The 16,656-nt window shown below is 29.8% G+C and overlaps 1 protein-coding gene across 1 annotated transcript; it reads left to right on the top strand.

Annotated features, from left to right (window-relative positions):
• The first annotated feature begins 10 nt into the window (after positions 1 to 10).
• On the top strand, positions 11 to 12,050 carry LOC117174150 (ferrochelatase, mitochondrial). The gene is made up of 7 exons (XM_033362965.1): positions 11 to 469; positions 1,041 to 1,233; positions 5,693 to 5,914; positions 6,043 to 6,144; positions 7,473 to 7,641; positions 7,708 to 7,983; positions 11,662 to 12,050. The coding sequence occupies exons 1-7, from the start codon at positions 433 to 435 to the stop codon at positions 11,854 to 11,856; spliced, it is 1,194 nt and encodes a 397-aa protein (XP_033218856.1). The 5' UTR covers positions 11 to 432; the 3' UTR covers positions 11,857 to 12,050.
• Positions 12,051 to 16,656: the final 4,606 nt, after the last annotated feature.

Raw genomic sequence — 16,656 nt, 5'->3', positions numbered from 1 at the left:
AACCTCAAAAAGTGACCTAACTGACGAACCTGACGAATAGACGTCATTGACTAACCTAACAAACTACAATGTGATTCATGTTCTGTACTTACATTTTATATATTGATTATCAAAAATATAATAATATGCTTTATTTGTTTAAAAAGAACGAGTAATTATAGCGCTTATTAAATATTTGTTTATATTAATTGGCATATATCATAAATACTTGAATGTTTTCAATTTTCGAATTTTAATTAAGTGCTCCATTGCTATCAGTGGTCACTATTGTCACTTTGTTACATAGGTGCCACGAAAATTATAGCTTGTTTTTTTATCGTATCATCCTCTGTTAAATAATTTTCAACTTTAAGTAAAGTCTAGAAAAGTGCAACTATAGGTCTATAACAAGTGACCTTTGTGATTATTAAAGTGTTAGAAATTGTATTTACAATGAGTTTATTTATATTAAAAAGCCTCTTTTACGTAGGTAAGTAAAACCGGTATCTACTAACATACATTTATATATATATATATATATCTTCTTATTATTAAATAAAAAACTTTTTATAACATCTTATGAAATTCTTAGTTCCCATTATTTTAAAATCAATCAAGAATATTTAGCTTTTAAGTCAAATTCTTTATTTAAATAAAAGCTGTTTCCTCAGAGTTCCTAACCACAAAATATAGATTTAAACAATTACTTTAGTACTTTCGAAGAAATTTCAATTTCGGAACTGATTTTTTTAATAAAGCAAGCAATATAATTAGAACAATCACAAGTTTTCAGAAAATTGATATTAATAGTAATAAAAATTCTATAGAATTCAATATTTGTTGATATTCCTTTAAACTTTCAATAATGAATAATCATGCAAAAATGTTTTCACAATTAAGTCTGCGATGAATAGAATGTGTTAAAATTAAATTGACTGGATTGCTTTTTGATTTTTTCAAAAATTAATCTTGGAAAAATCATGGAATTTTTGAAACTGGATTGCTGTAGCAACCCTGAGAAAATGTCAGAAATTCATTTCTATTTTTATATTTCTTTGCAGGAAAAAAAGGCAAATCAACAATCTCAATAAGACCAATGGCACTGGCTGCACAAGCTAAACAGCATGACATTGAAAAGGCGAAAACTGCCATTTTAATGTTGAACATGGGCGGTCCGAGCAAAGTTGAACAAGTAGACGAATATTTATTGCGTATCATGACCGATCGTGACATGGTGCAAATGCCTTTTCAAAAGTATAACTCAACAAAATATAGCAAAAATTTTTAAATAATTCAATTGACTAATAGGTTAATCGCTATTAAATTTAGATCTACACCTATTTCTGAATTGACTTAAAATCTTTGAAAATATTTCAGTGTATTTTTAAAGATTCCGATTAATTTCTTATAGATTTCAATCATTTGAAGGGATTTATAAAATTTTAGGGTATTTTAAAACTTAAGGCATTTTCAAAAGCTTTCAATTAGAAATATTTTACGATAATTAATTTTTTTTAACACCGGAAGATATGGAACGATTTGGACCTGTAATTTTTTCAAATATTATAAAAGATGTTGAGGGATTTTATAAGATTTCCAAGCACTTCAATTATTTTAAGAAATTTTAAACCTTTCAATGTATTTTAATACATTTTTCAGGATTTTAGGAAATGTCGCCAGACTTTATATAAGTTCATGAGATTTCATAATATTTAAGTGGATTTGTAAGAATTTATTCAAAAGAAGTGAGGTATTTCGTAGGGTTTCTAAGACTTTAAGAGATTCGAAATTATTTTTTGGAACTCACTCTGAATTCTTATTAATTCATCCAGAATTCTTTTTTTTTTCTAATTGCATTCTTCTAGGTTTACTCAATTCAACTTAATTCAATTGATTTAAAAAAATTAAAGTATTTATTTCATTGATCCTGAGAATCAATTAACAAAATGAAAGAACGATTTGAAATAACTTAATGTATTTTTTCGAATTCCTTGGCATTTTCAAGATCTTTAAAAATTTTCGAAAGATTTTAAAGGATTTTAAATATTTTCAAAAGATTTTAAATATTTGAGAGTATTGTAAAAGGTTCCCAGGCATTTTTAAGAGTTTTAAAATCTTTCAAGTGATTTCGAAGGATGTCAAAGGCTTTAAAATATTTTAGGGTATTTTAAAAGATTTAAAGGAATTTTCAAGAGATTTCCAAGGGTTTTGACTAATTTTAAGTTTCATTTAAATTCCTTTGAATTTGACTCTTATTTTTTGATAGTCATTCGTCACTTTTTTGATAAGAAATTAGTAGAGTCTCAAAGTTTTCAAGAGATTTGAATTAATTTGTGGAATTATCTTGAATTCCAATTATCCATACTTTTAAGGATTTAAAAATACATTTAACAGTTTTTATTTAATTGATCCTGAAGTCTAGTTATTTTTTTTAACCTTACTTGGAGTTCTTAGTCATTTCATAAAATTATTTTGAATTTCCTCGAATTTCTATAAGCTCATTTCAATGTTACTGAATTCGATGAAGATTTTTCATATTTTTAAATTGTTTTTGATTCATTTGCATCTTTTTAATTTCACCTATAATTTTTTCAGAGATTAATCGAATTCGTTTCGGTCCTCTTAGATTCGTTTGCATCCATTCAAATTTCACGGAAATCAATGAAATTCTTCTATTTTAAACACTTTCCAATTCATTTGAATTGAATTTGAATCTTTTTGAAGTCGAAAAAATAACCTTATGGCTTTGACAAAAAGTACCCTTTGCACCCTATATTTTATTCCATAGGGAATGAGGCCTGAATTGAATTTCGTGCGATCAATTTCTAGTCGAAAAAAAATTATTAGTTCTGGATGAGCTGAATGTACTGTTTAATTATTTCTACTAAGCTCGATTAATATCTTTTATCCCCTGAAGTTTGTTGAAAATGAAAAAAATTAAGTTGACTCGTGAATTCATCTCTTTTAGTCAAGAATCTAATAATTGATTGAAAATATAATTATTTTGTTGAAAATTCAACTATATTGTTAAAAATCCAATTTTTTGGGTCGAAAATTCAACTAGTTCGTTGAAAGTTGAACTAGTTTGTCAATAATTTATTTTATTTGTTGAAGTTTTCACTATTTTGTTGAAAATTAGTTTATCGTTTTGATTTTAAAATTAAACTATTAAATTTATCATTAGGAATGTATTTTTTTTGTTGGAAATTAAACTAATTTTGGTTGAAAATTCCTGTTTTCTTATCAAAAGTCCAACTTTTTTAGTAGAGAATCTTCTTTCTTGGCTTAAAAATTCACATTCTATGGTAGAGATTTTTTGTTGTTAAAAATGCAACTCGTTGTATAAAAAATAATCTGTTAGTTGATAATTCCGATATTTTGTTAAAAATGCGTCTTTGTGGGTTGAATTTGACTGTTTATTATTTAAAATTAAAACGGTTTCTTGGTTAAAATGTAAATAATAATATTTTTCGTTGGGAATTCCTTTTTTGATGTTTTTTGCAGTTGAATTTTTTCTGACCATCGCTTCTTATCGATTTTTGAAAAATGATTGCATTTTAATATATGACGGCTTATTTTTTTCAGGAAAACATTCTCTACCACTCTGCTGTTTCTAATTTTGAAAGTAAATTTTTCTATGCAACTTTTTTTAGAAAATAATTTGTTAAACAAATTATTATATTTTAAGATTATTTAGTTATTTTAAAAAATTGGAAACAGTAGGGTTGTAGAGAATGTTTTTCAAAAAAAAGAAACCGTCGTTTATTTAAATGCAATCATTTTTTAAAAAATTTAATAAGCGGCGGTTACAAAAAATTCAACTGCAAAAAACATAGTTAAAATAATGTTTTTTTTTAATTTTCAAATTTTTCATAAAAAATAATGTTTTTTATTTGTAATGACAACAGTTATAATATTTGGATGCTTAGAATCATAGAAAAAATATTCTTTTCAGATATCTGACTTATGGCACGCGAACAATCTTAATGAAAATTCAATCAATACTTGGTTAAAATTTCTTTTAAGGCTGAAAAATTTTTTTCCAACTGAAAATTTAACTCTTCCATTTTAGGTTGATAATGCGAATTTGTAGGTTAAACATTCAACTATTTTGTAAAAAGTTTAACTATTGTGTTAAAAATTTCAATCTTTTGTTTAAAAATCAACTATTTCCTTAAAGAGTTATCTTTTGTGTTAAACAAAAAAAAAAACATTCGTCTTTTAAAACCTTTGTCTTTTTCGCTTGAAAATTAAACTGTTTGTTGGAAAATGCAACTGTTTTTGGTTGAAGTTTAATTTTTGTTTGTTTGAAAATGCATCTTCGTAGGTTGAAAATTCATCTTTTTGGTTAAAAATTAAACTATTTGGTTGAAAAGTCGTCTTTTCTGGTCTAAAATTCAACTAGTCGGTTGAAAGTTTAACTGCATTGTTCAAAGTATTTTTTATGGTTGAAGACTTAACTATTCTGTTGGAAAATCGTTTATTCTTGATTAAAAATTACTTTTAGCCTTTTATCACCTGAAGATTCCATTTTTGGCTTAAAATTGATCATTTTTGGTTGGAACTTCAGCTATTAAGTTTTTAATCGAAAATTTATCTTTTTTAGTCTAAAATTCAACTATTTGATTAAAAGTGGAATTACAGTTTTCAACATTAATTTATTGGTATAGAATTAACTATACTTTAGCTCCAGTCTGATGCTGACTACTGTCGAGTGCACATTTCACAGGTTTTCGATAATTATTTTGGGGAAAATTAGTTTTTGTTGGTTAAAATTATTATTTTTCATTCAACTGTCAATTTTACTATTTCATTTTTAGTTAAAAATGCATTGTTTTTATCTGACTTTTTGTTTGAAAATTAATATTTTCGGGTTAAAAATTCAACTGTTTTGTAGCGAATTATCCTTTTTCATCATTTTCTTTTATTGAAGTTTGAAGTACTTAACAGAAATAACTATCTTTGTTTGAAAATTTAAATACGTTTGTTAAGCACTTTTTTCTTATGGTCTTAAATTAATTTTTTAAACTGAGAAATTTAACTATTCCATTTTTTATTGAAAATTTATCTTCCTTATTTGAAAATTCAACGATTTGGTTGAAAATGCAAATTTGTAAGTTGAAAATTCAACTATTTAGTAAAAAATTCAATTTTTTCGTTGAAAATTTATTTTGTTGAAAACTTTGTTGAAGAGTCATCTCTTTTATTTTAAATTTTATCTGTTTTGTTAAGCATTCTTCTTTTTAGAAATAAAGTTCGTCTTTTTGTATTAAATATTCATCTGTACTCTTAAACATTCATTTTTTTGCCTTCAAAATCAACTACTACTAATCAACTGTTTTCTGGCAAATTCTCTTATTTAGTTTGAAAATTCATCTTTATGGGAAAAGATTTCTTAGTTGAAAATTCATTTTTCTTGGTTGAAAATTCAACTGTATTCTAAAAAAATCGTCTTCTTGGCCTAATAATTGAAGTATTTGGTTAAAAATGCAACTTTTATTGATTAAAGTTTAATCTTGTTTGTTTGAAAATTCATCTTTGTCGGTTTAAAATTCAGCTATTTCATTGAAAATGCAATATATTTTGACTTGAAAACCTAATCTTTTCATATTGAATCCAATACTGTTTCTACACATTGGTTTTCATCAAAGAAATGCATTCCCCAATTTCCCTGAAAATGAACAGCTTTATTTAAGCTTTATTTTATTTGTAGATATTTGGCCCCTTGGATAGCCAAGCGACGAACTCCAGAAGTAAAAGAAAAGTATAAGGAAATTGGAGGTGGTTCTCCAATATTAAAGTGGACGAATAAGCAAGGTGAACTTTTGTGTCAGCAATTAGACAAAAAATCGCCAGAAACAGCTCCACACAAGTACTATGTTGCCTTTCGATATGCTGATCCTCTGACTGGAGAAACTTTACAGAGCATAGGAACGTATGAACTTTTCACAAAAATTATTTCTCTTTTGTAAATTATGTCTTAATTATTAAGATTTTCAATCACTAGAGGGACTTTAAATTAAATTAGAGTCGTTAATTAAATAAAAAATATTTACTTTCCAGAGATAAAATCCAGAGGACAGTAATTTTTTCTCAGTATCCTCAATACAGTTGCGCGACAACTGGTTCTAGTTTTACTGAAATTTACAAGTTTTACAAGGACAGGTAAAAAAGAATCTTCAAATAAAATAACATTTTAGGGATTGCAGTCTTTCCCATATTCCCCTTTTTTAAATTCTCCTTTTTCCCCATATTCTCGAAAAACTTCCCCCTTTTCCCGTTTTTTTCTTTAAATGTGGGTTATTTTAATTACGCGGAAAATTTTGTGAAATAAGTAAATGTACCTAGACCTATAATAGCCATTTTTTCTTTTCACATCTACAAAATTGTTCTATTCAACACTTTAATATGCTGCCGCTTGTGTTGAAAGTTGATTTTTTTTCTTACTTTAGAGAATTATATATTACAGTTCATTTAACATTTTTAAATCGGAATTTAAAATGTTGTTAATAATAGTATGGACGAAAACTCGTCTCTTTGGGATAAAAATTTATCTTTTCTAATAGAACTTGCAATTTTTTTGTTTAAAAATTTAGTTTATGTTTTATTTAGTATAGTTTTATTTAACTATTCTATTTCAGGTTGAATATTTAACTTTTTTTTTTTTGAAAATTTGTCTTTTTATTGAAGATTTATTTTTCTAACTGGAAATTTAACTATTCTATTTTTAGCAATAAATTATCCTTTTTAGTTTGAAATTCATGTATTTTGTAAAAAATATTTCTATTTTAATAGAAAATTCATCGTTTGTATTCAAAATTTAACTAACTTGTTGAAAATATATTTTTTTGGCGAAGATCCTTCATTTTAGTTAAAAATTCACTGTTTTAACTGAAAATTTGACTTCCATTTTTTGTGTAAAACTTTTTGTGTAGCAATTGAATCTTCTTGGTTGAAAAGTCTTCTCTTTGTTTTGAAAATTTAACTATTTCGTTGAAAATGTATTGTATCTGGTTGAAAATTTATTTTATTTAGCTGGTCATTTTTGTAATGACAATTCAATTATTTTGGTAAAGTGTTCAACACTTTTGTTAAAAGTTCGAATTTTCGTGTTGAGAACTCAATTATCTTGCAGACGATTCGTATTTTTCGCTTGGAAATCTGACATTATGAATATTTTTATCTTTATTGGCTCAAAAAAATTCTTCATTAAATATTCAACTCTTTTGTTGGAAATTCCTCTTTTTGATAAAAAAATTTGTCTGTTTTGGTTTTAGTTGAAAATTTAATCATTTTGTTGAAAACATGTTTTAAACATTTCTTATGAAAAGATTATTCCTTTTATACATTAAAAAATAAATGTGTAATATTTGCCCAATTTTTTCCATTTTCCTGAAAAAATAACCCTAATTATCCTTTTCTGAGCTCATTTTACACTTTGATCCCTGAAATACAAAATTTTATAATACCAGAAGATTCTTGTTTATTTTCAGGGATGATTTGCTAAATAAAATGAAATTAAGCGTAATAGACCGTTGGAGTACGCATCCTTTATTAGCGAAAGTTTTTGCTGAAAGAATCAAGGATGAACTAAAGCATTTTCCTAAAGAAGATCAAAAGGATGTGATAATTATGTTCTCTGCTCATTCACTTCCAATGAAGGTACATTATATTTTTAAATTGCTCTTGATAAACTAAGTTTAAAATGTGTTTTCCATTTATTTAAAGGCAATACGAAGGGGAGATCCTTATGCCTCTGAAGTTGGAGCCACAGTACAGTTAGTTATGCAAGAATTAAACAATTCGAATCCTTTTATTTTGACCTGGCAATCAAAAGTCGGGCCCGTGGAATGGTTATCGCCATTTACAGATGACGCCATTGAACTTTACGCCAAGGTTCACAAGAAGAAAAACTTCATCTTGGTGCCGATTGCTTTCGTTAATGAGCATATTGAAACTTTACACGAAATGGATATCGAATTTTGCCACGATTTGGGCAAAAAGGTGGGAAATTCTTTTTTTTCTATCTAATAAAAAAATATATCTAGGGCTTTTTGACGCTTCGACAAAAAAAATATTTTAAAAATTTTCGGAAATCTTTCAAAGTTTAAAAATATTTTTAATTTCTTAAAAACTTCTTAAATTTCTATGTATCTTTTAAACTTGCTGGGAGTATTCCTAAAATTGTCCTAAAATATTCTAGATTCGTTTTTTTACAATTTGTGAAATCTTCGGTAATTAGAAAAAAGCTAAATCTTTAACAGTCGTTAAACAATTTCAACATTTTATTCCGCAATCTTAAAAAATCTTCATTTTGTTTGAAGTTTTTTTAAGTCTTAAATTTTTAAATTATTTTTGTAATGTTATCTTTTAAAATGATGAACATTTTTTCTAAAACTTTGAAACAAATTCTGAAAAATTAAAAAACTTTGCTTCATATCTTCTAGATTCTTTGTTGACATCGTTCTAAATATTCTTTTAACGAAAATTGTATGAAATAAAAAGTAATATCACATTTTCCCAGAAATTTGGTGAAATGCTGAAATTTTTTAAATGCTTTTAAAATCCTTTTAAACTTAAAATGATTCTTGGGATATTTAAAAACTTCTAAATATCTGTTAACTTATTCGAGTTTTTGGTATAATTTTGTAATTTAGCAAAACTGATTTTTTGTTGTTAAATCTTGCACATTCTTTTCCGAACATTTAGGAAGTCATTTGAAATGTTTAAAAATCTTTAATTCTTGATACATATTTTCTTAAAAATACATTTTAAGCAAAATATTGCACGATATGGAAAAAACTCAAGAGAAGAAAAATGTTTCTTTTTTAATGGCCTACACGATAATTTTAACAACTTTTTGAATTTTTTTGAAAAATCGAAAATTCAAATTTTGACCGCATAAAAAAATAATGGAAAATAAAAAATTACATTTTGCGGTTAAACTGTGCAAAATAGGTGAAAAGATGACTAGACAAAAGTTATGAATTTTAAAAAGATCTGCAAATTTGTTTGAAATCACTTTTCGATAGCATGCGTATTTTGTGTTTTAATCTTGAAAAACTATATTGACTATAAAAAATCAGCCCGCTGCGTGGGCACATTCTCATAAAAACTTATGTTTTATAATTTTCTTATTCGACACGTGTGTGGTTTATCAAAAAATTTACTTTATTACATTCTCATCCTAATGAGAAGGTATTGGTTTTATGTCAAATTTCACTTTGTCGGTTTTCATCAAATCTCTACGTTTTGAGACCCACTGAGTAAAAAAAATCGATTTTTACGCAGGTGTTTGTCTGTTGTATGTAGCCTGTATTCTGTAGGCACGATAACTATCGAAAAATTGATCTGATTGAATTCTGCTTTGGCAGACTTTTATATGGTCTAAAAAGAAAGAACATGTTCGTAAACCAGCTATTTTGGATAAAAATTCAAAAAGTGAGCGCGTTTTCAAAATTTTCGAAACCACATTTTTTCAAGATTTCAAAATTGTATGAACGGTTATTCATAGTACTAAGAAACCCAAACAATTCATCCTGACGACTTTTTTCTATAAAAAGAAAATTATCAGAGTTAGCGTATTTTCAAAATAAAAAAAAAGTCAAGAGAAAAAAACGTTGATTTTTTAAAGCCCTACAAGATGAGCATAACAATTTTTTTAATTTGGTCGAAAAGTTGAAAATTCTAAATTTGATCGTACCAAAAATGTTTGTAACCACATTTTCTCAAGATTTCAGAATTCTATTTACGGTTGTTCATAGTACTCAGAAACTCAAACAATTTATCCCTATGACTTTTTTCTATAAAAGGAACATTATCAGAGTTAGCGTATTTTCAAAATAAAAAAAAAAAACAACTAAAATTAACATTTTAAGCCAAATATCGCATTATATGAAAAAAGTCAAGAGAAGAAAATCGTTGCTTTTTGAAAGCTTTACAAGATTATGATAACATCTTTTTTAATTTGGTTGAAAAGTTGAACATTCCAAATTTGATCGTACCAAAAATAATGAAAAATCCAAAAATTCTATTTTTTTGTTCAATTTATACAAGCTACGAAAAAAATTAGATAAAACTTGTTCATCCAAAACATAGCTATAATTTTTGATAGGCCACGTTTTTGCTTTATTCGTAAAAAATAACATTAAAAAAAAAATTGAATTTTTTTAAAAAAACGACGCAAGGTATGAAGTAAAATTAACAGGCAAAAGTTGTTTGCCTAAAAAGATCTATAAATTTATTATTAATCATTTTTCAATAGGACGAGTAGATTTTCTTTCAATCGTAAAAAATAAGATTAAAAATAAAAAATAAAATTTTTTGGAAAAAGCTCAAAAAAAAACGAAAGAGGACATAGGATCCTATATAGGTTCCTATATTAGGCCCTATGCAGATGCGCAGTAGTTTTTATTTAATCGTAAAAAACAAGTTAAAAATATTTTGCAATTTTTTAATAAGCAATCCCAGGCAGAGCTAGATAAAAAATGTATTATATTTTATATAAAAGTGTTGTCTATAATGTAGAAAGGTTAACATGTTGGACAAAATCGAGCGCGAAGCACGAGATACGTAATGAGAATGTGTTCGTTAAAGCCGAAAAAGCTTTAACAAAAGCGAGTTAAACATCACAAAATTACAGTGGTGGATATTTTAAGTATTAATTTTAAAAGGTTAGCGCAAGAATGTGCGAAAATATAAAGACCGAGCGCGAATCGCGAGATAAATACATCATCGAGCGCGAAACGCGAGAACCAACAGTCGCGCGCCTTAGGCGCGCTGACACTTCATCACTTTGTTTAAAAATGTAACTAATGTTTTAAAAGTTAGTTTTTTTGTTGAAAAAAGTTTTTTAACTGAAAATTTAACTTATTCTAATTGAAACTTCCATAATTGTAATTGAAAAATCATCTGTTGGGTTAAACATTCATTTTTTAACTTAAAATTTAATTACTTAAGTTTAGGTTGACAATTTATTTTTTTGTATTAAAAATTAATTTTTTGTTTGAAAATTAATTTTGTTTTCACTAAAAAAATTGCTATTCAATTTTTTCAATTGTCTTTAATTAAAAATCCAACTATTTTGTTAAAAATTTATGTACTTTGTTGGAAGATTGTATTTATTGGTAGAAAATTAATCTTTTTATTCGGAAATTTATCTTTTTTGTTGTAAATTCAATTGTTTCAGTTAAATATTTATTATTTTATTTGAAAATTCATCTTTTTGTTTTATAATATAATTCTTCCAGTTTAAGATTTATAACTTTATTTGAAATCACTTTAGTTACAAATTGAACTATTTTCTTGAACATCCGTTTGTTTTTATATTGGCAAATATGAATATGTTACTTTTAGGATGCCCGGGAAAATTGAAAGAGTTGACCGGGAAATGCGCGGCAATTTGAAATCATGCGCCGAATCGACACCCTCGTTTTTTTATATTGTTTATATATAGTTTATTGTCAATGAACCTTTAGCAGTCATTTTCTGATGTACGTCTATAACTAAAGGGCTTATTAAATGATTGAAAATAATTATTTTTTGACTAATTAAACCCTTTTCAGTGCAAAGTAAACTTAGTACTTGAAATATGAAAATATTCATTGTTTTTTTGGCTACTTCTTTAAAAAATCTAAATATCTGACAAAAATTTTCTGTCTAAATATTAATGATTTTTTTCAGCTTGGGATCAATATCAGAAGAGCAGCAGCACCTAACGATCACCCGATATTTATAGATGCATTGACAGATATTGTTTTTTCTCATCTCAGATCCAATCAACCAGTCAACCCTAAATTATTAACAAGGTGTCCTCATTGTGTGAATCCTAATTGTTTAGCAAGTAAAAATTGGTTTGCGAAAGTTTGTCAAGTCTGAGATAGGATACAAGTATTAATTAATTATAGATTCTTTAGGAGTAGGATATTTATACATTCATTCGGTGTTTTGGTAAGAAATGAGGTGAAAATACGTGAGGTTTGATATTTGGTTTGGAATATGTGATTATGCCGATTTTTTTAGTTATTGCTCATTAAGAACATTTTTTCACAAATAGATAATGTTAAAAGATACAAGATTATCTAATTGACTATTTTTTATTTATTAACATGAGAAATATAACTATTTCCTTTTAAATAATGAGATATCATTTTAAAATCCTATCCTCCACCGTATCTGTGAATTTAATTAATTATTCGTGTTTACTGCTCAATTATCTAGTGTGCAAAGTATTTTTTTGATAAAGTGCGATTACGTAATACGGAATTGTCGACATCAACTTACTTGTCACATTAACATGAGGGAATAAAATATCATAATATTTGTATTCAAGTGATATGGCTGATATTTAATGAATAATAAAGTCGCACTGTCTATAATTACAGAATTTACCGTAACTCAGAGCTAACGTTACGGAAAATTTCGTAAGCATAGACAGTGCCTAATAAAATATATATAGAGTAATATCCCAGATGGAACTGTCGGTAGTGTGCCGGAGTTCACCACTTGAGCAGTACTGGCCCAGTACTACCCACCAGTACAGACAGCCGGTGGTTCGCCCAGTACTGGCAGAACGTTGGCTGCACGACCGGGGCGGCACTATGCCAGTAGTAAAAAAATAGACTTTAAAAAAAAAACGTCTATAAATGTTTTGAGGGTGTTTTGAAATGACGAGAAATTGACTATACAATTAAGGTGAAAACATTTTTTTCTATTACTTTTTTAAAGGAAAATATTCTAAGTTCCACCTTCATGAGAAATTTTAAGTGTTCAGAAAAAATTACATTGGATGCGTGTCTTAATCGCTGTAGAATAGTCATCTAAAAAGCCAAACATTAAAGGGAGGTTTAAAGAAAATTGTTATTAAAAAAATTGTTGCCCAATGTGGTAAAATTTCTAAGTGCCGTCGATAAAAATATTAAATGCTCATTAAATGTTATTATCAGAACTTTTAAAATGGTGTAAAACGCGAAAAAATCAAATTACACGAAGAAAAATTCTAGTAGATTTAAATTATTTATTTAATATTTATTTCATTGATATTCTTGTTAACAGTTCGTGTATTATGCATTTACATAACGTCGTGAAAATAAATAATTAGAAAAAGAGAGCTCGAAATTTGGTACTTTAACTTTTCTGAACCGTAGCTTATGTGGATAGCTTTTTCACCAAGTTTGAACTTATCGGTTTAGCGCAGTGGTTAGCACTCCCGATTGCTAGGCGATAGATCGAGGTATAGATATGTAGATTTGATTCCCCTTAGCGTTAGAAATTTTATTTTTAATATAATGTTTAAAAATGTAATATATGTATTCATTCTAAGCAGTGCCATTAACATGCATTGAAAAAATTCTCGCAGTCAATTATTATTTAATTTTTAAATACCTTTTTCATTATATCTTTAGAGTATAGAAATAGTGAGTATTAAAATTAAACAAATAGTTTGAAAATTATATTTTTGTAATTATAAATAATATTCGGACGATATGCAGTGCTGGCAAGCCAGTACCGCCAAGCATTACAAGCCAGTACTGGGTCGGTGGTGTATTTCTAGCTGGGATGTGCACTTAGTGAGTATTGGCACCAAAAAAAGTGAGATTTGTTCTAAAAATGTACTGAATTATTACGCAAAATGTTATCAAAACATCTCTGGAAATACCGAACACCGCATACATGAGAAAATTATAGGTTTAATCAGTTTAATTACGTTTTTTCAACGCGTTAGGGTGAATCACCCATCAGGCAGTTTATGTATTAACATTTCCTTAGAATATACCTTGCAGACACTTGCAACACCTGCATTTTTCCCGCAAGTCTTTTAGCATATTGTTGACACGCCAGGTTATTAACCAGAGGAAGCTTGGCACCTCCAAGAGCGCCGATGATAAGGACGATTAGTTTAACAGATTATTCCGGGTACAATTGTCGCAACTCTCTTATAAGGTCTCTTATAACCTCTCTTTCTTTTCATTCTCCTTGGATATGACGTTTTTGTCAGCTGGTGCAAAAAATTCGATAACGAACATGGTTCACTTCTCGAAGTCAAGAAGAACTATGTCAGGCTTAGAGTGTGCAACAGAAACAATTGTTGAAAATATAAAGTACCAGTATATTCGGCACTTCTCATACTCGAAAATTGGCAATTCCCCTAGGAGCATTTAGAGGTGCGATATTAAGGTAAATGCCGTAAGAGTGACAGAGATGGTAATAAAGCACGTGCTTCATTGTGCCTTTGGATGTAGGTCGTTCCCCCATGAGTTGGACAACTAGATATTATGTCTGCTAGATACTGGAGGTGTGCATGGCACGCCCTGCAGCTATCATCAGGAATCTCTCGGCTTAAAATGTGGCGACGGTATGTTAAGGTGGAAATGATGTAGATGTAGAAATGATGTGTCTACACATGCCAAAATGAAACTCCCCGTGACAGACTTCAATCCGCGTGATTTAAAGAAACCGAAAGTTAGCTCACACGACATTGAATGATCCTCCACATTTCTGTGGAAGATGCCGTACATCCTCTTATCGATGAGCTGTTTATGGAAGTTTTTCTCTTGTACTTTCTTAATCCGGGCTTTCAGGAGTGAGTACTCGAGAGAGATAAAATTTGATGCATTTTGCTCACCCCTAATACTGAAGTTAAGTCCGAGTGTTTCAGCAGCCTCCTCCGCTGCTTTGTACAGAAACGCTCCTTTGTCCACTTCTTCGTGCTCCCTGATCATTTTAAGAAGAGGGTCTCTTCCATTTGCGACTCTATGTGCTGTACCCAGAATAATCATGTTGTAAAGACATTCAAGATTTAATATTCTGCGACCACCTTGACGGCGTGAGATGTAGAGTCTCGGGACAGAAGATTTACGATGCATGCTTTTGTTCTTGTACATAACCTTTCGCGTCCCGATATCAAGGATTCTGAGCTCATTCTTCGTCCACGGAACCACTCCAAATGAATAGAGTACTACCCGGACGGCAAGCATGTTTGTTGCAGATACTTTGTTCCTCAATAACAGTTCGAAAGACCGAATCTGCCGGTTGAGACATCCTAGATGTGACATCCTCAATGCGGCTCTGTGGCACCCCCAAATATGTATAAGTCTCTCCAGGGCAAAGGTTTCGTATAGCGCTTCTATCGACGAGCTCAGGGTCTTCAGGTGTGCCATTAAGTTTTCCTCGCTTCAAATAAACTTTGGCGCATTTGTCTAACCCAATTCCATTCCTATTTCATTAGTATATCGTTCGACAGTGCTTGGAGCTAGATGTAGTTGCTCTTTGTTTTTAGCATAGATCTTAAGATCATCCATGCAAAATACATGAGTGACCTTGTACTTTCGATTTGCAGATTTTCCGCAAAAGTAGCCCTCAGAATAGCGAAGTGCTAGAGATATTGGCAATAATGTGAGGCAAAAGAAGAATGGGCTCATAGTATCGCCTTGAAAGACATCTCTCTGAAAGGTGACCTTGTTAGTTGTCACACGTTTTTTTCCAGATGAGATAGTAAATCTGGTTTTCCAAAGCGGCATCAATCTCTCTATGTACCTCACGATTTGCGGATCAATCTTTAAGCTTTCCAAAAGACCGATGATAAGTCTATGGAAGGTTAAATCAAAAGCTTTCCGGTAATCAATCCAGGCCATTGATAGGTCACGCTGGTAGGATGCTGCATCTTTGCAGACACATCTATCGATGAGCAGGTTCTCCCGACATCCTGCTACGCCTTTCTTTGAGCCGCGTTGTTCATACATTTCTTGTCACACAAGTTCGATTGCCTGAACAATCCTTCGGTTCAGCTAAGTTGCCCATTTTCGGCAGGAGTACTGTGCGCCCTTCTACCAACCATTCCGGAATTGGCTCTTCCGACTTTAAATATGAGGTAAAAATACGAGCCAAATGCTGATAGGTTGCAGGAAACTTCTTCCACCAGAAGGTCCTGGTACCATCTGGTCCCGGAAGAGAATAGTTCTTCATACCTATTAATATTTTTTCGACAGTAACTGGAGGATTTTGGAAGAATCGAGATAAGTCAGAGAGAAACTGTTGGTTTTTTCTGACCCACCCCTCTCTCTCTCTGCTCTATACTTCTCTGAGCGTCAGATAGTACCCGTATTCTATCAGCAATATGCTGCCTGATGGTCAGCAGCTTTGACTTGTTAAGTGTGTCATAACGCGTACTGTTTTAACCACCATATTTTTATGAAGAGTTGATGCATTCGTCTTTTGGTCTTATGATCAACCGTTGGTTTTATTTTACGGTTCACATCGACCAAAGCTCTCGCTGCATTATACACACTACAATTTATAGTCCAGAGGTCGGATTCTTCGGAAAAATATCCACGAACCTCATCATCCATTTTAGCCAGATCTTTAGCTTTGAGAGAGACCTGGGCGCTGATGTTTCTCCGGATCATAAAGCATCGCTCTTCTTTTATCGGATGCCTGCCCGTGGTTGGTCTTAGTGTTTTCTCTCTTTCTCTGTTGCTGGCTTTTTCTGACTTTGGTACAGTTACAAAGCCCCTTTTTTGGAGTAGTGCGGCATGGTTTCGCAGACGTTGTTGCGAAAAATGCGATAGCTCTGGGTGATTTCTCGCACCACAGAGTATGCAGTCGTACCATGTAACCCAGTTTAGGAGCCACTTAAAGGTTCCGAGATTCCGTCGTTCTGACAAGGATGATTCTGCGAAC

This window comes from Belonocnema kinseyi, chromosome 6 (assembly GCF_010883055.1).
Source record: "Belonocnema kinseyi isolate 2016_QV_RU_SX_M_011 chromosome 6, B_treatae_v1, whole genome shotgun sequence".
NCBI lineage: Eukaryota > Metazoa > Arthropoda > Insecta > Hymenoptera > Cynipidae > Belonocnema > Belonocnema kinseyi.
Note: the sequence above shows the minus strand (reverse complement) of the source record. Positions and strands in the feature narration are given on the sequence as shown.

Coding starts and splice junctions, on each gene's coding strand:
- LOC117174150 (XM_033362965.1), top strand. CDS start 433: ATGAGTTTATTTATATTAAAAAGCCTCTTTTACGTAG. Junction 1,234..5,692: donor GTGCAAATGCCTTTTCAAAA/GTATAACTCAAC, acceptor TTTTATTTGTAG/ATATTTGGCCCCTTGGATAG. Junction 5,915..6,042: donor ACTTTACAGAGCATAGGAAC/GTATGAACTTTT, acceptor TTTACTTTCCAG/AGATAAAATCCAGAGGACAG.